Below are 22,287 nucleotides of genomic sequence, written 5' to 3'. Positions count from 1 at the left end.
CACATTGTTCACATGAAAAAGACATTGGTCTGCACAGTGCCCGTTTATCAGGTACTACTCAGACGACTAACACCCCCATATGACGAGAAGGAAACGTGTGCATGTATCCAAATGGAAATGTGCCACCTGCCATGTTGGTAAGGACAGGCTCCCTTTACCCAAATCCAATAGCTAGAGAGCCTCAAGCCTCACTATTCAGACACGGAGGGGCGCAAAAATGTTCACCGCCCAATTTCTAGGCCAATGCTCTGTGCATAAAACCCATCTCAATTGTTTAGTGTGCCTTATGTTCAAATAAAGACCACAGTCAATGGCATGCAGCTCTATCTAGTACTCAAAGGGAGATCAGTTCCAAATACAACCTTAAGAGCTGTGCTGACTAACCTCCTGAACTATATCGCCACTTTTACACTGATGCACCCCAAAAACACCAAGCCCAATGGACACGCAAGTAGCACAATAACTGTAACTAAAAACAGCGCACAGATTACATGGAAATATGAAAGTTCTTTAAATTGAATGAAAATCGTAGACCAGGGCATTGAAACTGGAAATAACAACAGTCTAACAAAACACTACTGGAAAGCAACAGGTCTGTTGACCTGTGGCGGTCATCACAATGGACATTATCATCATTAATGCAGATGTCTAGCGCATAATGGAATAAGTTAAATGACAGTGTGGCCTTTGTTTATTCCTTCTTATATTTTACTGCACACACAGTGAATCAATGCAGGAATTATGCCTTTCAACCGGTTATGACAATGCGCTCAATGAACACAGTGTTCACTTAGTGAAAGCAATATTAAAGTGAACAGCCCACAGTCTAAGGTTGACTTCTTCAAATGAAACAAAAACAATCAAAGCTTACATAGTGATGATGGGCGGAATTTGATCGCCCTACTACTGACTAGGAGATTCCGTGCTATTATACCTCCACTCCAACTTAGTGGTTGACCTTATGTTACATGCAGGAAGCAATCAATCCCTGCAGTTGTGTAAAATGTTCGACAATTAAGAGAAGGAAATTGAAGACATACTTTTCCTGAAAAATACCCTTTGCCCGTCAAAGCAGTTCCCTGTTGAACACTGATATTTGATGAGCTGTGTAGAGGTTTTATGCCATGGCTCGATTAACAAAATGAAATGCATCAACTAAGAGAGTGCAAGCTCATCAGTCCAGTGCCATAGATGCCTTGGATAGGTGCCCCCGATAAAGAGAAGACAATATCATGGAAGCTTTTTAAAATTCTAATGCTTTCTGTTGATGTATCTACTGGGCTGACGCATCCACTAACTCTTAAATTTAGTATGATTAAATGTGTAGTTTGGATCGACTGGCAGTCAGACCCATTCAGCTGAAGAAAACATAGAAAGCAATATCAGTATTAAAACAAACACACTCGACAGATGCATTAATTGATGTGACTCTCATCAGCACAGCTTAATGTCATCTTACACCATTTCTGGCAAAGTTACACTGAGAGCCAGAAAAAAACCCAAAGCAAATTCCCAGCAAGAATCTCTGCAGAGTACACTTATCCAACTTTCACGGTCTGAAAAAACAGAGGTTAAATGACAAAACGCTGGAAATACTCAGTAGGTCAGGTATCTGTAAAGAGAGAAACAGAGTTAATGGGCTGAATTTTATGCGCTCACCGCCATTCTTGAAAGAAGGCAAAACGCACGCGCGACTTGTGCGCTGCTGAGGCCTTGCGATATTTCGCACGGGGGCTCATTTAAATGGAGGGACGGAACGGCCGCCCCTGATGACGGAGAGGGGACGCCGCTCCGTCCCCAGCAACAGCATCTGGGACCACCGCGCAGACGCCGGCGCCATTTTTAAAGGACTTCAAGCCCATCATCTGAATTTACATTTTTAAAGATACATTTCTTTGACATCAATTGTTAAAAATTCAATAAAAGCTGAAAGCCTCTCAACCCCCAACCACCCACCCCAAACAATGACCACATATTTTCAGGTCTTTCCTGCCAAAAAAATCTTTATTCCCAAGCCAAACTTTCCCCCAGAACTTAGTCATCTTTGCCCTTTAACCCCCTTCCCACCATCCCCTCAGCCAATGGAAACAGTTTTCTCCACTTGCCCCCACACCGCACCCTGAAAATTTCACTCCTCCCCCCCTTCACCACCAATGTCACAGATCTGACGCCGCGGGAGTTACAGCCACCAGCCAGAATATCGGAGTGGGATGGCCGCCGGGTCAAGGTGAGTTATTTTGCACTTATTTTAATTAACTTTCATATTTAAATGAAGGGGGGGGGCCCCACCGAGGCCTCGCCGCCACTGGTAAAATGCAGCGGAGCCTTCCGGACGTTAAGGGTCGCGGCGGGCCTCCCCGCGAAGAATTTTCCGGGCCCTTCCACCACAACCCAGGACGTCGGAGGGCTGGTAAAATTCAGCCCAACATTTCAGGTCAGTGACCTTTCATCAGACCTTTCTGACGAAGGATCATCGACCTGAAACGTTAACGTTAACTCTGTTTCTCTCTCCACAGAGGCTGCCTGACCTGCTGAGTATTTCCAGCATTTTCTGTTTTATTTCAGATTTCCAGCATCTGTAGTATTTTCCTCAGAGTTTAAATGGGAATCAGATGAACTTCTGATGCTGATCACCAACCCACTAAACGGGTTTGGTTCCACATTTGCACACTCTCCCCCCTCCCACAGTTAACAACAGCACTCTCTCCCCTCCCACTGTTCACGCCTGTACCCTTTTTGCACCTACTCCAAGTTCATTCTCACACTCTTCTCTCCCGTCCTATATCAATTTTCTTGATCCAGCCTTCACAGAACCATCCAGGGTCTATGTTTTCCTTCCGGAAATATTTCAAACCCTTTTTAAAAAGTTACTATGCAAGGTGAAGAGGCGCAGAGCAAATATTTTGGAGAGTAGGATGATGCAAGGCATGAATCACTTACAAAGAATAGGGCCAGTTTGATGCGAATCACAATCAGATCAGCCATGATCTTATTGAATGGAGGAGCAGGCTCGAGGGGCCGAGTGGCCTACTCCTGCTCCTAATTCATGTGTTCGTATGTTTGTATGATATGGTCATTTGTACTCTGGCCAAGCACTGAATCGCATTTTAAAGCATCAATGGAGGGCACATTGAATCATTTTGTCTTGAAGCAATTAAAACTGTTCGAAATCAACAAGAGTGTTAATGTCTTGGAATGGAGAGTGCAAGAAATTGGCCATTTGCAGCCCTTGGTTAACAGCTCATTAAGTGTGGTTTAACTGCACCCACAGTCAGGTTGAGTTTTCTATGCTCTCTAGTAGGAACCATAGAACCATAGAAACGTTACGGCACAGTAGGAGGCCATTCAGCCCATCGTGTCTGCACTGGCTAAAAAAACCAGCCGCCCAATCTAATCCCCCCTTCCAGCACCTGGTCCGTAGCCTTGCAGGTTACAGCACTTCAGGCGCATGTCCAGGTACCTTTTAAAAGAATTGAGGGTTTCTGCCTCCACCACCGTTCGTGGCAGTGAATTCCAGACACCCACCACCCTCTGGGTGAAAAAGCTTTTCCTCATGTTCCCTCTAATCCTTCTACCAATCACCTTAAATCTGTGTCCCCTGGTAACAGACCTCCCCGCCAGGAGAAACAGGTCCTTCCTGTCTACTCTATCTAGGCCCCTCATAATTTTGTACACCTCAATTAAGTCACCCCTCAGCCTCCTCAGTTCCAGGGAAAACAACCCTAGCCTATCCAATCTTTCCTCATAGCTGCACTTTCGAGCCCTGGCAAAATTCTTGTAAATCTCCTTTGTACTCTCTCCAAAGCAATTATGTCCTTTCTGTAATGCGGTGACCAGAACTGTATGCTATACTCCAGCTGTGGCCTAACCAGCATTTTATACAGTTCCAGCATTACATCCCTGCTTTTGTATTCTATGCCTCGTGCCAATAAAGGAAAGCATTCCACATGCCTTCTTCACCACTTTATCTACCTATTCCAACAACCTTCGGGCACCTGTGGACATGCACTCAAAGGTCTCTCACTTCTTCTACCCCTCTCAATATCCTCTCATTTTATTGTGTATTCCCTCGCTTTATTTGCCCTCCGAAATGCATTACCTCACACTCTCTGGACTGAATTCCATTTGTCACTTTTCCACCCAAGAAGTGAGAAAAATTCTTGTCAGATTTTATGTCCCCACCTAAAGGGTTAATGTGAAGTCACTGACTTGATCTTTGTACTAGGCCTCAGGATACTTCGATCATCTTCTACACCTCCCTGACTCTAAGACAGATGGAAAACTTCCACTATGACAGGACTTTGCATCGTAGACTAAATTTGTGTTTGGGTTCCAGCTGTGTTTATATTACATCATATATATCTACTCTGAATTAGAACAATCTCTGAATTCGCATATCTCACGCTTCCCCGAGACAGCTGTCAGAGTGAGGACAGGTTTAGGCTTGGTTCTAATGCCTGCTACAGCGGAATAGCCAGTCAATGCACACTGTCTAAGTTCACAGTTGAAGAACGACCACTTAGAGGTGGGATGGGGTACCAGAGGGTGCCCTGTGAAAACATATCTCACAAAAGGAGAGGAACTGAAGGGTGGAAAAGAACGTTGAACTTGCCAGTTGAGGTAATTCGGATGATCAAAATAAGCAGCAGCAAATGTTTCTGATTTATTTACTAAATCACTCAGCGTATTGATTTGAAAGAGTTAAAACAAGAACGTGTTGCTTGTTTAGTTGGGAGTTCCTGATGATTTTTCCCCTGAAAATCAGTGATCACTTATCGATGGGAAATAGGTGCTCATGCCGAGGTTATTGAGTTGCAGATACAAATGAAACAATATTCAAAGGCAGCTGCCATTCTTCAAGGGGATACCAAAAATGTTGAGCTAACTGGAGCTGAAGGGCCCAATGGAGATTGTATTCCTTTCATTTTATTCTGTTTTTTGAATCTCAAAAAGCTACAGCAGGTGCCAAAATAAAATGCAGAGCAAAATTAAACATGCACAAAATGCCCGTGTCTTCAGGCGTTTGTTCCGTTTTTCCTACCAGACACTGTCCCTGGCTTTCCACATTTAATCAAACTGCATTATCTCTATTGAGTAGAGAGAGCAGCTGTACAGGGATAAAAACTATTGTAACTTTCGACCAAGTACCTTAACTGTACTGGGGAATAGGCCCAATACAAAGGGTTAGTGAGATGAGATTGACTGAAGAGAAGAGAGAGGGTTATCAGTGGTAGTAATGTGATGAGCCTGTGTCCCTTTTCAATCCTTAAATTGTAAAAAAAACACAACCAGAAAAACAATAGTGTTGCTGTGGATTTACATCTGACATGTCACCATAGAGTACACTGTGTCCGCCTTGACTCAGTGGTAGCTCTCTTGTCTCTAATCAGAAGGTTGTGAGTTCAGGCCCACCTCCGGAGGACTGTGTATATCATAATGGCGGACACTTCACTGTTTACTGAGGACGGGTTGCACTGTCGAGAGCTTTGGCCTTTTGGATGAGGGAGCTGTCTGCCATCTCAGGTCCATGATAATGATCCCATGACTCTATCTGTAGAACAGCAGGGAGTTTTGGCCAATATTTATTCCTCAATCAACATCACTTAAAAAAAAATACAGACTATCTGTTCTTTATCACATTGCTGTTTGTGGGAGCTTGCTGTGTGCAAATTGGCTGCCTTGTTTCCTACATTACAACAGTTACTACACTTCAAAAAGAACTTCAGTGGTTGTAAAGCGTCCTGCGATGACCTGCACTTGTGAAAGGCGCTACAATAATTGAAGTCTTTCTCTTTTTTCCCTTGGGGTCATGGTCAGCATTTATCCCTCATCCAACATCCCAAAAAAAGATTATCTGTTCATTTATTATCGCTGCGTGTGCGTGTGGGATCTTGCTGTGTGCAAATTGACTGTGTTTCCCTACATTGCAAGCATAGCTGCATTTCAAAGAGTGCTGCATAGGCTGGGATGTTGTGAAAGATACCATACAAAGGCAAGGTCTTGCTGTTAGTAACGACTGACCAATCAGGGGCTGTGCACCAGTGATCTGTCAATTATAAATTCCCAGCTGACGGGGCTCAGTGCCAGCCGTGCAAAAGTGGAAATTTACTCTGAGAAGTTACCACCAGTGTCAGACTGAGGGAAATGTTGGACTTGTCTGTTCAATGTTCACTTGGGTAGAGGCTTGCCTGGCCTGATTTTTCTGTCCGTTCATTTAAAATGGACAGAAGACTGAAATCAATATGGCAATAAATTCAATCATGTCCATTGTTAAAAGAGACCAGAAACTAAACACAATTTCATTTATTTAAGCAGTTCTCGTAGTGAAGGTCAACAAACAGCAGCAAATTGAAGAAGCACATCCACCGAAAATACCTTTTCTCAGCAGTGCAAATTAGTGCCGCGCTCTGACTGAGTTTGCCAATGTAAATAAAAGTCTGAGGCATCATCGAGCCATCACGTACAGTGCACTGCCATGTTAGCTTTTGCTTTTCAGAAGATGTCTAGTCAGATTTCACGGCCTTTGCACGGTTCCAAAGAAATACGTTCACTGAATAATTTATATTTGGTCACTATTACTGTCTCTGTTTAACAAACACAGGGGCATTTTCAAAACTGAAGCCAGCACTAAGCAAGTTTCTAGGCCAGAGTATTGACAGCAAGGGTTACTTTTATATTCTATTGATTTCCAACATTTCATTAATAAACATGATTCTAAGTGCACAGAAAACAAGTTCCTTCAACTTACTGATTAATTATTGAAGCTAAACCTCAAAAGCCAATTCTCATAAATAAATGAAAGCATGTTCGTACAGCTTGCTGAAATAAATTGAGCTGGAGCAGTAAGATGTTTGCTCTATCCTGTAATCCCCATTGGGGTCCCATAGCTATTTAGCACTTGCCTACAAAGAGATAATGATGAAAAAAATATATAGATATATATTTGTACATTCATGATAAGCTAGCATAAGGGTTCAAATGCCAGCAAATAATGATTGTATTAAATTTATCCAAGCCCTGGAGTCAATCTCCCATAGTGTTCCACATGATAAAGTAGAGAATGTGATCTCTCTTGTGTTTCTGATTCTCTGTCCTCTTCTGCTTCTGTCCTTCTCGACTTTGCTGCTTCTCATTCTTTAACTCCTCTCGTTATTTCTTTCTCTGTTATATTCTGCTTACCACCCTGGCTTTTCTCTCTCTCTTTCTCTTCGAATGGGAGGAGGTGGGTGGCATTGTACGGCATGGCGGGGGAAAAAGCTACCAATGGTTCTAGTGGGGTTTACATGGAAAATGTGGTCACTACTGGCTTCCTTCTCATTCTCTCCCCCGCCTCCCCCCCATCACTCCTCCTCCAGCATATTCTCTACACCTTTGCCTTCCACCAGTCTTTTCCCTGCCTCTCATCCCCTCCCTGCAATTACTACCTCTACTTTCTCCTCTTGAACTATCAGCTCAATCACTGCATTGTCCTCTGCTCCTTACTCCACCATTATTCACCTCACATTTAACTCTCTGCCATGCCCACTCTCTCCTCCAAGGGGTGGGTGGTGAAAAGCCAGAAGGTTGATCACCCTGCACTGGTTTCTCTCGTCCACTCTCCCTCCTACCCTTCCTTTCCTAAAAGAGACTTTATTTACTTTCAAAATCCAACTTTTCTTCAGAAATCAAATTAGAATGAGAGAAAACACCTGCCTACCTTTCCGTCTGTCTTTCTCACTCACTCTCACTCGGTCTCATGCTAGAAATTATCATTTCTGTCACACAGGTGTAAGATATTAACATTGTCCTTTTGTGTCAATAAAACATGGTCTCTCTCTCTCTCCCTCTGTCTCTGTCTCACCCTCTTCTGTCTGACTCTAGTATCTCTAGATAGAATTTCAGTCATCAGAAATGGGTGGGTTGGGATCTAGCCAGATGTTAAAATGCTAAAACCCCGGGTTAAACGGAGGTGGACAAAGGGTGGTCACCCAACTCAATCCCAGGAGCAGGGTTGACAATTTAAATACTTTAATGAGGCTGGCAGCCTCTGATTTAACTTGCTTTATAATGGCTGGCTTCCCAGGCCTCAGAAAACCCGACAGCTGAAGGGAAGCAAGCGCAGCCTCAGGGAGAAGTATCAGATATAAAGAAGTGCCTTTATATCACTGCTTGTGGGCTAAGAGGAACATATGAACTAGGAGCAGGAGTAGGCTGTTCGGCCCCTGGAGCCTGCGCCGCCATTCTGCAAGATCATGGCTGATCTGTATGCGGACACAAGTCCACTTACCTACCTACCCCTGATACCCTTTGACTCCCTTGTTTGTCAACAACCTCTGCCTTAGAAACATTCAATCATCCAGCTTCCAACTCTCTCTGGGGAAGAGAGTTCCACAGATGCACGACCCTCTGAGAGAAAGCATTTCCCCTCATCTTTGTCTTAAATTGGAAACGCCTTATTTTAGCAGCAGTGCCTCTCCCTGGCCCCCCAAGCTCCTCTAACCCACCAGACCCCACTCCCCTATTTAAAGACCCCTGGATCATGGATCGAACTCCATCCAGTCAGGGATCTGAGTCACAACCCGCCAGGATCAGACTCAACCCCACCCCCAGGGATCCAGCATTACCAAGTTTCCTATTTGAAACTCCACAACCCACCTACAAAATCAGTTAATATCCAGGCCTCCATCTCTCTCTCTTTCTCAGCTTGATACACCTTTCAAACTTTATAGAAAACAAAATAAACGTTACAACAGGTGTGCCATCAGATCACTGTCATGTCTGACACATCGTCCCTTTTTTGAAATATAATTTTTACTGCAGAAAAGCTCATCAAATTTGGCCTCTTGGTTTTCAAAATTATTTGAAGAAAATCTACTGGCAGAATGTGATAGGAATTAATTATTTTTAAAAATCCCATCAGCACAGCTATTTGAATATTTGCAGCCTCGGAAATTAGGTACAAGGCTTGTACACAAACCGCACAATGCAATTTCAGCTCACAGAATTGCAGTTCTGAGCAAAAGTAACAACTCAAAGCCCACGCTTTTGGGAAAAGGCCTTCAAATAAAAACTTTAATGACGATATTAGAGACACAAAATACAATTCCATCGAAAAACTTAACCATGCTATTGTGAAACATAGGAACATAGGAGCAGGAGTGGGCCATTCAGCCCATCGAGCCTGTTCCACCATTCAGTACGATTATGGCTGATCATCCACTTCAATGCCTTTTTCCCACACTATCTCCATATCCCTTTATGTCATTTGTATTTAGAAATCTGTCAATCTCTGTTTTAAACAGACTCAATCACTAAGCTGCCACAGCCCTCGGGGGTAGAAAATTCCAAAGATTCACAACCCTCTGAGTAAAGAAATTTCTTCACATCTCTGTCCTAAGTGGCTTCCCCCTTATTTTGAAATTGTCTTCCCTGTTTCTAGACTCTCTAACCAGGGGAGATCTTACCTGCATCTACCCTTTAAGTATCCCTTTAAGTATTTTGTAGGCTTCAATGAGATCACCTCTCATTCTTTGAAATTCTAGAGACGAAAGGCCCAGTTTCCCCAACCTCTCTTCATAGGACAGTCCCGCCATCCCGGGAACAAGTCTGGTGAACCTTCGTTGCACTCCCTCTATGGCAATAATATCCTTCCTAAGGTAAAGGAACCAAAACTGCACGCAGTACTCCAGGTGCAGTCTAACCAAGGTTCTATACAATTGAAGCAAGACTTCACTACTCCTGTACTCAAATCCTCTTGCGATAAAGGCTAACATACCATTAACCTTCTTAATTGCTTGCTGCACCTGCATGTTAGCTTTCAGTGACTTATTGACAAGGACACCTAGGTCCCTTTGTACATCTACACTTTCTAATCTCTTACCATTTAAATAAATACTCTGCACATCTGTTCCTCCTACCAATGTGAATAACCTCACATTTTTCCACATTATATTCCATCTGCCACGTTCTTGCCCACTCACTAAGTCTGTCCAAATCTCCTTGAAGCTGCTTTGCATCTTCCTCACAACACACATTTTCACCTAGTTTTGTGTCATCCGCAAACTTGGAAATATTACATTTGGTCCCCACATCCAAATCATTGATATATATTGTGACCAGCTGGGGCCCAAGCACTGATCCCTGCGGTATCCCACTAGTCACAGTCTGCCAAGGTGAGAATGACCCGTTTATTCCTACTCTCTGTTTTCTGCCTCTTAACCAATCCTTAATCCATGCCAGTATATTACCTCCTATCCCATGTGCTTTAATTTTGCTAACCAACCTCCTGTGGGGGACTTATCAAAGGCCTTTTGAAAGTCCAAGTATATCACGTCCACTGACTCCCCTTTATCAATTCTGTTAGTAACATCCTCAAAAACCTCCAACATGTGCGTCAAACATGATTTCCCATTCATAAATCCATGTTGACTATGCCCAATCAGATCATTATTATCCAAGTGTCCATTTTTCACATCCTTTAGAATAGATTCTAGCATTTTCCCAATGACCGATGTAAGCCTAATAGGTTTGTAATTCCCTGTTTTCTCTCTCCCTCCTTTCTTAAATAGTGGGGTGACATTTGCTACCTTCCAATCTGTAGGAACTGCTCCAGAATCTATAGAATTTTGGAAGATGATCACCAATGCATCCATTATCTCCATAGCGATCTCTTTCAACACTCTGGGATGTAGAATATCATGTGATCTTTTAAAATTTAAATTTGATTTAAACTAAATTTATATTTTAGACATTAGAAATTTCAGCTCCTGTGGAAAAGATGGTGAGTGAAAAATAATTCAGAAAGTATCTTGAGCAATTTTTGAGAGTCTGGTGGCCATATTGCACAAATTTCGGGTGATGCATTCTCAGGAGAACAGCAGTTGCCATGTGTCACACAGTGTGACACTTTTACCATTGAAAACATCTATCGCAGAAACACATAAGAGTACGAGCACATACTCTACAATAAGTTTTCACTGAAATGAGTGTCTCATGCATTGAATTTAGTATATAAAAGTTAGATACGTAAAATCCTAGCGACACTTACAGGCAAAGACACTGCTTAAAACATGACTTCGGTCTTAAAACAAATAAATGCACTTACATGGCTTCTTAGGACATTTCTGGCATTTGTGGAAACCCCACGATGTACCCACAGTTCCACAGCAATCTTCTTGCTTTAAAAGACCAGGAAGCGGCTTCCCACACTGCAAATAGACAAGAATACTGAAGTTAGTTCTAGTTTTCCACAGGCACCAAAGGCAAACAACACCCTCGGTAAATCTATCCCACTTTCAAACCTTAAACCTACCTGGTCGAGAGTGCCCTAACCACTGCCCTCCAACCAAACCTCAGATTGTGAAGTGTTTTGGGACCATTTGCCACATTACAGATAAACATGTATTGTTGCTGTAACTGCTGAAAGTGCTGGGATAAACCTATTTCAAGTCAATTTGCCACACATATGATTTAAGGATCTGCCAATGTATTGAATAAAACGTTTTGTGTCAGTATGTTTTCTTCTTCAATATCTGTTAACTCCCTTCTTCTTGGTTGAGCACGTAGTCTGTTTTCTAATTGGTTATTTTCTGCATCTGTTACCTCACCAATCATACACAAAACCAATCACAATGCAGCAAGAAGGATTTCTCCAAAGAACAGTTACCATGACGATCCCTCATCTATTACACTGCATGCTGTAAAATAAATTTAACTGATAGTATATTGGAAAAAGGTAGCAAATTTGCTTATAAACCTACCCATCCCATCTTTCAATTGCTCCAACTCTCCCCCGCAACCACTGATGCATCCCATCTAGCTTCATGAACATCCCTCACCACATTCTTATCCTCCCCAATATTTCTGAGTTCTGTTTTGAGAGGTTTGTGGAAAAAAAAGTGCATCCACACACTGGCCTCACTGTTCCCTTCCTTGCCTGCCTTCTTTCTGCGTGTGCACAATATCCCTTTCCAGAGACCCTGTGCTTCCTATTTCTCACCTCACTTGGGTAGTCTACTTGCTCCCTGGATGGTCATTCCTTGGCCCTGAGTGTAGCCAAAGATTTCCCTCCCCTCCGACCCCACTGGTGTCCCAAATCTCATGCCCGTGCTCTTTGTCCTTTGAGGTGCCTTCGTTCCCTGAATGTTGCCCTGAAACACCCTGAGAGCAACCAAAGTGTTAAATTGAAACTGAGCCAGTATCAAAGAAAGAAAGAAAGAATGTGCATTTTTATAGTGCCTTTCACATCCTCAGAATGTCCCAAAATGCCTTATAGTCAATTTGTTCCTATTGAAATGGACCTAAATTTCAATCTCAGCCACGAGAGACTTTGAGGGTTGCAAACTCTCTCCATGGCCTCTTCCTGTAAAATTGAATGAATTTCACCACCTACCTCAGTTACTGGGGTGCACAGACAGACAGAGAGATGAAAAAAAGTGTTTATTTTTATTTTGGCGAGCATAGGATTCAAGGAGATTTAATAGATGAGTTTAAAATAATGAACAAATTAGATTTGGTCCAAGTAGGAAGCTACTTCTGCCAGATATGTCAGGGAGGAGCAGGGGTCACGAGTACAAGTTACACAAGCACAGACTAGGTTCGGTGCTAGGAAGTACTTCTTTCCACAGAGCTATCGGTCTCTGGGATAAGTAGCCAGCATATGCACTGAATGCGGATTCACTGCAAGCTGTTTAAATTGGTTACTTAAAGGCCTTAGCTGGCCTCTGGGTGGGACCGGCCTTCCCGCCCCTGAAGAAATTGAATGGCATCAGGGAGGCAAAGGGCACTCCACTCCCCACCTTTCCTTGTTATTTTATGGGTCCCGACACCACCCTTCCCATCCCTAGACGGCTGAAAAAATTCAGCCCATAAAGTCATTACGGCACAGAAGGAGGTCATTTGACCCATCAAGTCGATGCAAACTTTCTGCAGAGAAATCCAGTCAGTCCCATTCCCCCGTTCTATCCCCATCAGCCTGTAAGTTTATTTCCCTCAAGTGTCCATCCAATTCCCTTTTGAAATCATTGATTGTCTCCGCTTCCCCCACCCTCATAGGCAGCGAGTTCCAGGTCATTACCACTCATTGCGTAAGAAAGTTCTTCCTCACATTCCCCTCTGTATCTCTTGCCCAAAACCTTAAATCGGTGTCCTCTAGTCCTTGTACCATCAGCTAATGGGAACAGCTTTTCTTCGTCTACCCTATCCAAACCGGTTATAATCTTGTAAACCTCTATCAAATCTCCCCTTAATCTCCTTTGCTTCAAGGAGAACCCCAGCTTCTCCAGCCTAACCTTGTAGCTAAAATCCCTCATCCCTGGAATCATTCTGTCAAATCCCCTCTGTTGCCTCTCAAGGGCCCTCACATCCTTCCTAAAGTGTGGTGACCAGATCTGGACGGAATACCTAGTTGTGGGCCTAACTAGAGCTTTATAAAGGTGTGGTATAACTTCCCTTATTTCGTACTCAATATTTTAGGATTTAACCTATTAACAGATTGAAAGGATGACAGGTGCTGAGTTATAAAAAGAAAGCATTTGAGAAATAAATGTATCAGCTACTCATGTTCTAACAATGTGCCCTCAAACCACTACCTTCCACAGTTAAAGATCTGACATTCAGAAATCTGGAATTTAGTCAGCTCCCCTTTTATCGAGTCCAGAATAAGAATTAAGAAGACAATGTGGAGGCAAATCTGCTGCAGTAAACATTTTCTGCTTCTAGATGTCTACAGTATGGCTTTGCAAATATAACTGAATACAGTAATTAGTAAATTATCACCTAATGGAGACCACCAACCTTTATTTATACTCTGTTGTTTAGTTGTGCAGTCTGGAGCTTGAGTCCATTTTTGTAGCATCTGTCTGGGAGGTTTATCATTGAATACCTATCATTGAACAATGGCATATTTGCTTCAAAGCTAACAAAGAAACTAGCAAACCTCCTACAGTGTCTCACCTGTGTACCTGCAGTTTCCTGGAAGCAGCGTCCTAACTTTGTCTGAGTTCTGGGATAATGATGAGTGCGGACTTGCTGGTGGTGATTGTAGACAGAATTCGGTACATGAGGTACTGAAGGATTCGGAACGTGGTAAGAGATCTGCTGTTGGCTCGACTTGACACCCTTCACCTTCTGTTCCAAGGAGGAACTGTCCACTCTGGTAACCTGGTGGATCTGTACATTTGCCTCCGGTGGGTGTTTAACATGGATATTCACTAAGTTAGGAGGGAACTTCACTATATTGTCATGAAAGGAAAAACAAAACATAAGGCTGGTGAGTCAGCATTGTAAGAAACATTTAATAAAATAAATTGCTACCTGTTTAAAATTTATTTTCAAGGTAAATATCACATTACATAGACATAGATATGTACACATACATACATATAGGTTATACTACACTTCTGTAAAACAGTGTTTTGCTTAAAACTACATGCAAGAGGGTGATGCCTCTATATAAACAGTGCGTTATATAATATCCACAGGTGTGTTACATTATTGACATTAGCTAATGCAGTGCAGGTCAGGAATCAGTTCTACAACCTTCTGGGAATCTATATAACTTAATACCTCATGGCATTTTGCTCTTGTAGACTATACTATCAGAAGAGCAAGACTTCTTTCTGATTTGCAGTCAATGTTTGGAGCCTCAGCTGTCTCGGTTTCACCTTCAGGAAAATGGTTAACAGCTAAAATAGGTGTGATGGCCAACACTACAATACCAGCAAATAAATTTGGAATGCAAATATGGTGACAAAAACTGCAAAAATTAAAATATTGTAATGAAAAACAAAACACAATGGCAATAAAGATTTGGAAGGGAAGATTTCTCAAATTTCCACTGACATTTTCCTCCTGGCTTTTATTAGGAGCCATGCTGCTTGAATTAGGTTTCCTTTAATAACTATACTTTGCTGGCAAGTTCATGCCTTTTTAAGTATTGTTATTATTAGAATTGTTGGAGAGTCTCACAAAGTATGTCACAATATTGTGCAACACATACTATTGGTTTTGGTCTGATTATACTGCTTTCTATAATCATTCATTTCCAATTGCATAGCTTAAAAAGGAAAAAATTCTGCAACTCCGAAACAAAAACAGAAAATGCTGGAAACACACAGCTGATCTTTCAGCCTCTGATTATCCTGCAAAGAATTACATAGAATTTACAGCACAGGAACAGGCCATTTGGCCCAACTGGTTTGTGTCGGTGTTTTTGCTCCACACAAGCCTCCTCCCACATCTAACGCCATTAACATATCCTTTTATTCCTTTCCCTCTCATTTGTTTATTTAACTGCCCCTTAAATGCTATTTAAATCCTATTCGCCTCAACTACTCATGTGGTAGTGAGTTTCATATTCTAACTACTCTCTGGGTAACAAACTTTCTCCTGAATTCCCAATTGGATTCTCCTGAATTTATTACATCCAGACTCTCTCCACCAGTGTTCATCTAGATGGATAGTTGAGTGCTCTGATTCTATCCAGAGCACCAATCTCCACCTACCAATTACCTTCACCCACCCCAGCTGAACATCTCACTTGCAACAACTTCTCACTTAGCTGCACACTCAAGAGGTTGAGAGCTTTCTATCTGAAACGCTACTCTTGTCTTCTCTCTTTTCAGATGTGGGCAGGCTTTGCAAGTCCAGAGTTCTCTGTTTTCGAAGTTGAATTTTGAGTGTACATACTTAAGATAGCCTGCCTCCAATTTTCAGCAATATTTTCATAGCTCTACGGTCATATATTCTACACTCTCCAACATATATGCCCTCCAATTCTGGCCTCTTGAGCATCCCTGATTTTAATCATTCCACCAATGGTGGCTGTGTCTTCAGCTGTCTAGGTCCTAAGCGCTGGAATCCCTTCCCTAAACCTCTCCACCTCTCTATCCTCTTTTAAGATGCTCCTTAAAATCCTACCTCTTTGACCAATCTTCGCTAATATCTCTTTATGTGGCTCAGTGACAAATTTTGTTTTGTATTGCTCCTGTGAAGTGCCCTGGAACATTTTATTACCAAAAAAATAGGGCTGTGCCCATAGCTCACTGAAGCAGCACAGTTGACATTGTGAGTCACCAAATGTCCATCCCATTGCTCCATGGTGCCATGGCACCAGGCAATTTTGCTTTCCACGTCAGCTGGGTTTGCAAGATCTTTTTTTATTTTTATTTAGAGATACAGCACTGAAACAGGCCCTTCGGCCCACCGAGTCTGTGCCGACCATCAACCACCCATTTATACTAATCCTACACTAATTCCACATCCCCACCTGTCCCTATATTTCCCTACCACCTACCTATACAAGGGGCAATTTATAATGGCCAACTAACCTATCAACCTGCAAGTCTTTGGCATGTGGGAGGAAACCGGAGCACCCGGAGGAAACCCACGCAGACACAGGGAGAACTTGCAAACTCCACACAGGCAGTACCCAGAATTGAACCCGGGTCGCTGGAGCTGTGAGGCTGCAGTGCTAACCACTGCGCCACTGTGCTGCCCAAGCTTACTTAATGAGGTTGAACTTATCTTTCAAAAATTCAGCTAAGAAACACTTATGTAAGGGCAATGAGGAGCTGATGGTTTCGATATCACTGAAACAAAAATGTCCAAGCAAATGCTTTCTATTTTATTTTGCTTATGAACTATAACCTGGATCGTAAAATCCCTTCATAGAATGTACAGAACAGAAACAGGCCATTTGACCCAAATGATCCATGCTAGTGTTTATTATCTGTTCATAATAGATTTTCAAGTTTTGTTGCATGACATGGAAATAGCAGCTTTCTGTTGCTCCCATATTTTCTGACTCGATTATCAGCGCTATCAATAAACCAGAAAGAATTGCATAAACTCTACTAAAATAAACCATTCAAAGTTCTCTGCTTTTGTTACAACCTCCCAGGCAGCTACGTTGCCCGTAGGCTGAAAAAAATACATAAAATGGTTAAGAAGTTAAAGGAAAAATGAATCTTACTTTGTAGGCCAGGCTTTCCACTAACTGACAGCGGCAACGTGTGCGTTGAATGAACTACCGAAGATGTTGGAGCTTTGCCAGGTTGCTGATGGTGTTGCCGTTGGCCATTGGAAGGCTGCACTGGAATATGGCAGAGCTTGCCAGTAAAATTAGGAGAGCACTGGCATTTGTTCCTGGACGTGCACTGTCCTCCATTCATGCAAGGCAAGTGGCAGACCACTGAAACAATAAACACAACAGTGAGTAGAACACAGCAATTTAACATCAAACAACGTTTTCAGCCCAGTTTTATTTTGTCCTATGGTCTTCAGCAACATAGAATCTTGTCCATAGGTTATGTGTCATGTTGGTTTATGACAACAATTTATATATCACCTTTAATGTGGTAAAATGTCCCAAGGTGCTTCACAGAAACATAATCAGACAAAAATTGACACAGAGCTAAAAATTGAGGTATTAGGAGAGGGGAACAAAAGGATGGTCAAAGTGATAGGTCTTAAGGAGAGTCTTAAAGAGGGAGAGAGAGTTGGAGAAAGGGAATGGTTTAAGGAGCGAATTTCAGAGCTTAGGGTCAAGACTAAAGGCATGACCGCCAATGGTGGAGTGGTGAAAATCAGGGATGTGCTAGACGCCGGGATTATACAAGCTAGAAGAAACAGAAGTACAGACCTGTTCCTGTAAGATGCAGAATATTTATCTTTATACATCATAAATACAAGTTTAAACAACTAAGCAATTTGAATATATAAAATGTTAGTTACTCTGGTGCTCATAATTGTTTTCTAGTAATTCTACTTAAACAGTTGAGAAGAGCTTGGTGTGGTCTACAAACTGAGCTTGCAGACAGTCAGCATTAAAAAAAAAAATCCACAGAAGAAACAAGACCCCACTCAGTCCACAAAACCTTCCACCAATCATGTCCAACTTGTCTCTCATTTATTCTGTCCAATTTAATCTCCTGAGAGCAGGTTCTCAAAGTTCTCTCCATTCCACCAAAGGTAATTCAGCAAAGGACTACTTGAAATCTATCTAATCGTATGTACTGCATTCTGAGTCCCAGACTAGTTGCTTTCTGGGGCATGACTCACCATCGCCTCTGCAGTTCAGGAAGCATCGCATTCCTTAGGGTATTTGATCACCGTAAGTTATATTTACCCTCCCAACCTGTTCCTGGCGGGTATTTATCCAGCTGCTTTTAAGAGGTGTTAATTGACACTGTATTAACTGTCGTGGCTGAGGAACTGTTCCACAGATTAGTGAGGAAATGTATTCATTCTAATTTCCAGTCCCACTCATGTTTTCTGGTTCTTTACGCACAGCCCGAGATAAATAGCTTGCTTACATTTCATGTTATCCATGAGAGAGAGAAAGACAGAGAGAGAGAGAGAGCATACACAAAGGATGAGGCAGGCAGAAACATGCAGACAGAGACTGATATCTATAGACAGAAAGAGATGGGGGGAAGGAAGAGAATGTGAGGGACAGAGAGTTAAAAGTCAACATCCTTCAAAAAATGCCTTCAATTTTAAAAATAGTGTCATAAAGTTACACCATTCTCTTGGTAGTAAAAGATTTTCACCAGAATACTTTCACCCATTTGTCATGCACGGACGGAGCTGTAATGAAATAAGCAATGACATGGAAGAATTATGAATTTTAAAAGTCTGTTAAACAAAACCACAAGAAAATAGACACTTGTACCACAGTCAAAATGGAGTAGCAGTCATGTGACCACGCCTCCTGTACCAGAAATCAACAAGCTTGTCTGCAAAGATGAAACTCATTAACCTTGTCTGAAATAGCTCTGGGGAGAACTCCTTTCCACATGAATGAACTAACAAAGGATTCTAGAGACAGACTGACTCATAGCCCAAACCAAAATTAATAGGTATGAAGTAGCACCATGTTAATAGAATGCTCCCCATTCGTACATCAATCAACGGCAATGGTTTCCAGATCCTGGTCCATTGTGTGGTCACACCAGGAGAGAGGGCCATGTGTCTCCTAACAGAAACTCTAATGTTTTGGATTTTTACCTTAAAAGGCAGCCCTCTGGGAAGAGAGGGGAGATCCAGCCAAAATCTCAGACAGCATGTCCAGCTAGAGGCTGTGCAAGAGATCCAACCAAGCAAGAAGAGCCCTGCCAAACAACAACTGGAACAGCCACTACAGCACAGACATCACAAAGTGACTTTGAGACACTCCATCTGTGAAGGTAACAAAATTCACACCAGCAGCTTTGGGCTGAGTTGTAACCAATAAAACTCTACAACACCTCAACAAGTTCAAGACTACAAACACCCAGGCCTGCACCTATAAAAAGACTGTCCTCCTGAGAAGATTCAAAACGTTCACTGTAAACTACAACCACTTACCTCACTTTGGATTTTAAACTATATCCTACCCTTTCTCTCTATCTATTCTTGTGCATGTGCGTGGGGGTGAATGTGCATGTGGTGAGGTTGCGACCATTTCAGGAATTGTGTCAAAATAAATAGTTATCTTTTTTTAACCGATGAGAAGACCTATCATTTGTTTATTTGATCCTAAAAACACCCAGGGACTAATATACCATTTTTAACACAACATAATTGCAGTCATTTGGGTGGTGAACACTGGGAACCACCCGTACCCCTTTCCACCTATCTGTAGCACATTGCTTAGGATGAGTTTGCTCATTTGGATGCTGCAACAATTCAATGTGGTCTCAAAACAGCAAATCCTTTAAGTCAGCAGAATGACTGAAAAGGTCACTAAAGTTCTTCTTCAAGCTATGTACTCTCTAAGCTCCCCTTAATTATGCCTTCTTGTAGTACTCAAACCTGCCATAGTCAGTGTGATATGTTTAACAATAAAATGGCCATAGTATCCAAAAGAAAAGCATTGGAACAAGTTAAGTGGCAAACTGGAACACTTCACTGGAATGCTACAATGGAATGCCACATTGATCCACCCCACTGGAACACCCCATGGCTCCAGACCTTATTACAGCCTTGGTCCAAACATGAACAAAAGAGCTCAATTCCAGAGGTGAGGTGTGAGTGACTGTCCTTGACATCAAGGCATCATTTGACCGAGTGTGGAATCAAGCAGCCCCAGCCAAACTGAAGTCAATGGGAATCGGGGGAAAATTCCACTGGTTGTAGTCATACCGAGCACAAAGGAAGATGGTTGTGTTTGTTGGAGGTCCATCAACTCAGCTCCAGGACATCACTGCAGGGGTCCCTCAGGGTAGTGTCCTAGGCCCAACCATCTTCAGCTGCTTCATCAATGACCTTCCCTCCATCATAAGGTCAAAAGTGGCAATGTTCACTGATGATTGCACAGTATTCAGGTTCATTCGTTACTCCTCAGATAATGAAGCAGTGTGGTCCTATATACAGCTAGAACTGGACAACATTCAGGCTTGGGCTGATAATTGGCAAGTAACATTCACGCCACACAAGTGCCAAGCAATGATCATCTCCAACAAGAGAGATCATCTCCCCTTGAAATTCAATGGCATTACCATCACTGAATCTCCCATCATCAACATCCTGGGGGCGTTATCATTTAACAGAAACTTAACTGGACCAACCACATAAATAAGAGCTACAAGAGCAGGTCAGAAGCTGGGAATTCTGCGGCGAGTAACTCGCCTCCTGACTCTCCAAAGCCTGTCCACCATCTACAAGGCACATGTCAGGAGTGTGATGGAATACTCTCTACTTGCCTGGATGAGTGTGGCTCCAACAACACACAAGAAGCTCCAGGACAAAGCAGCCCACTTGACTGGCACCCCATCTACAACCTTAAACATTCACTCCCTCCACCACCGACGCACAGTGGCAACAGTATGCACCAACTACAAGAAGCACTGCAGCAACTCGACAAAGCTCCTTAGACAGTACCTTCCAAACCTGCAAACTCTACCACCTTGAATAACAAAGGCAGCAGCTGCAAGGGAACATCATCTCCAGCAAGTTCCCCTCCAAGCCACACACCATCCTGACCTGGAACTATATTGTCGTTCCTTCACTGTCACTGGGTCAAAACCCTGGAACTCCCTTCCTAACAGCACTGTGGGTGCACCTACACCACATGGACTGCTGTGGTTCAAGAAGGCAGCTCATCACCACCTTCTTAAGGGCAATTAGGGATAGGCAACAAATACTAGTCTTGCCAGCGATGCTCATAGTCCCAGGAACAAATAATAAAAAACATTGGAACACCACATTAGTCCACCGAAGTGTGGCACTGTGGAATGAAAACATACATTAGCTCCACGATCCTTAATTTTAACATTCTCAGCCTTGTTTTCAAATACCTCCAGGGCCTCACCCGTTCCTATCTCTGTAACCTCCTCCAGCCCTACAACCCTCCAAGATACCTGCACTCCTCCAATTCTGGCCTCTTGTGTATCCCCGATTTTCACCATTCCACCATTTGTACCATGCCTTCAGTTGCCTGGGCCCTAAGCTCTGGAATTCTCTCCTAAACTGCTCCTCCTCTCCCTCCATCATTAATATGCTCCTTAAAACCTGCCTCTTTGACCAAACTTTTAGTCACCTGTCCTGGTATCTCCTAATGTGGCTTGGAGTCAAATTTTGCTTGATAATCACTCCTGTGATGCGCCTTTGGATGTTGAAGGCACTATCTAAATGCAAGCAGTGGTTGATGCAGTTTCGTACTCATGCAACTACTGAACCTCCCCTTTTCCTGTGCTAAATTCCTGACCTGGACTGTATCATTATGTACAAGCACCAAGAAGACCCCAGATGGTTGTGTGTGTGTGTGTGTGTGTGTGTGTGTGTGTGTGTGTGTGTGTGTGTGTGTGTGTGTGTGTGTGTGTGTGTGTGTGTGTGTAGCGGGGGGCGGGGTGGGTGAAGGAGATTTGATGTAACTCCTAGCAGGGATAGGCAACAAATGCTGGCCTTGCCAGCGATACACACATCCCGTGAATGGAAAAATTAGACTGTTTCAGAAGAGCACTGACTCCACCCCATGAATAGGTTGCCATGGTCAGCCATTTCCAAAGCCATGGATGAAGCATGGCCTGAGAAGACTCATGAAGGAAGCGTGAAAAACAAACTTTTAAATGAAGCACATGTTATAACTGAGAGTGTGCTGGCAATGTTCTGTTCAGTTTTGTCTATTTAGATTTCACAATCAGGTGTGGTGTGTCGAATGAAACTGTGTAACATTCTGCAATAGATATGTACAAGATAAGATTTTACTAAAAGTGTAATTGAAGCTAGTGAGGCCATTCACTGCTCTAAAGGTTAAGCTATCTGCACACTGACACAGTTAGTTAAATATGTAGACCGAGTACCTATAAACATTGCAAACAATCCTCG

General features: G+C 42.7%; 1 protein-coding gene across 6 annotated transcripts in view; it reads right to left on the bottom strand.

Annotated features, from left to right (window-relative positions):
- The window catches only part of ltbp1 (latent transforming growth factor beta binding protein 1), a 368,337-nt gene that overhangs the window by 226,425 nt on the left and 119,625 nt on the right, over window positions 1–22,287 (bottom strand). For all 6 annotated transcript variants that reach the window (XM_068045343.1, XM_068045346.1, XM_068045345.1 and 3 more), the window contains 3 exons: window positions 16,952–17,170; window positions 13,933–14,210; window positions 11,084–11,186 (listed from right to left, as the gene is read on the bottom strand). In XM_068045343.1, coding sequence (XP_067901444.1) covers window positions 11,084–11,186; window positions 13,933–14,210; window positions 16,952–17,170 — 600 coding nt within the window. The remainder of the gene's footprint in view (window positions 1–11,083; window positions 11,187–13,932; window positions 14,211–16,951; window positions 17,171–22,287) is intronic.

This window comes from Heterodontus francisci, chromosome 13 (genome assembly GCF_036365525.1).
Source record: "Heterodontus francisci isolate sHetFra1 chromosome 13, sHetFra1.hap1, whole genome shotgun sequence".
In the NCBI taxonomy this organism is placed as follows: Eukaryota; Metazoa; Chordata; class Chondrichthyes; order Heterodontiformes; family Heterodontidae; genus Heterodontus; species Heterodontus francisci.
The sequence above is the reverse complement of the archived record's forward strand: the minus strand, read 5'-3'. Positions and strand labels throughout refer to the sequence as shown.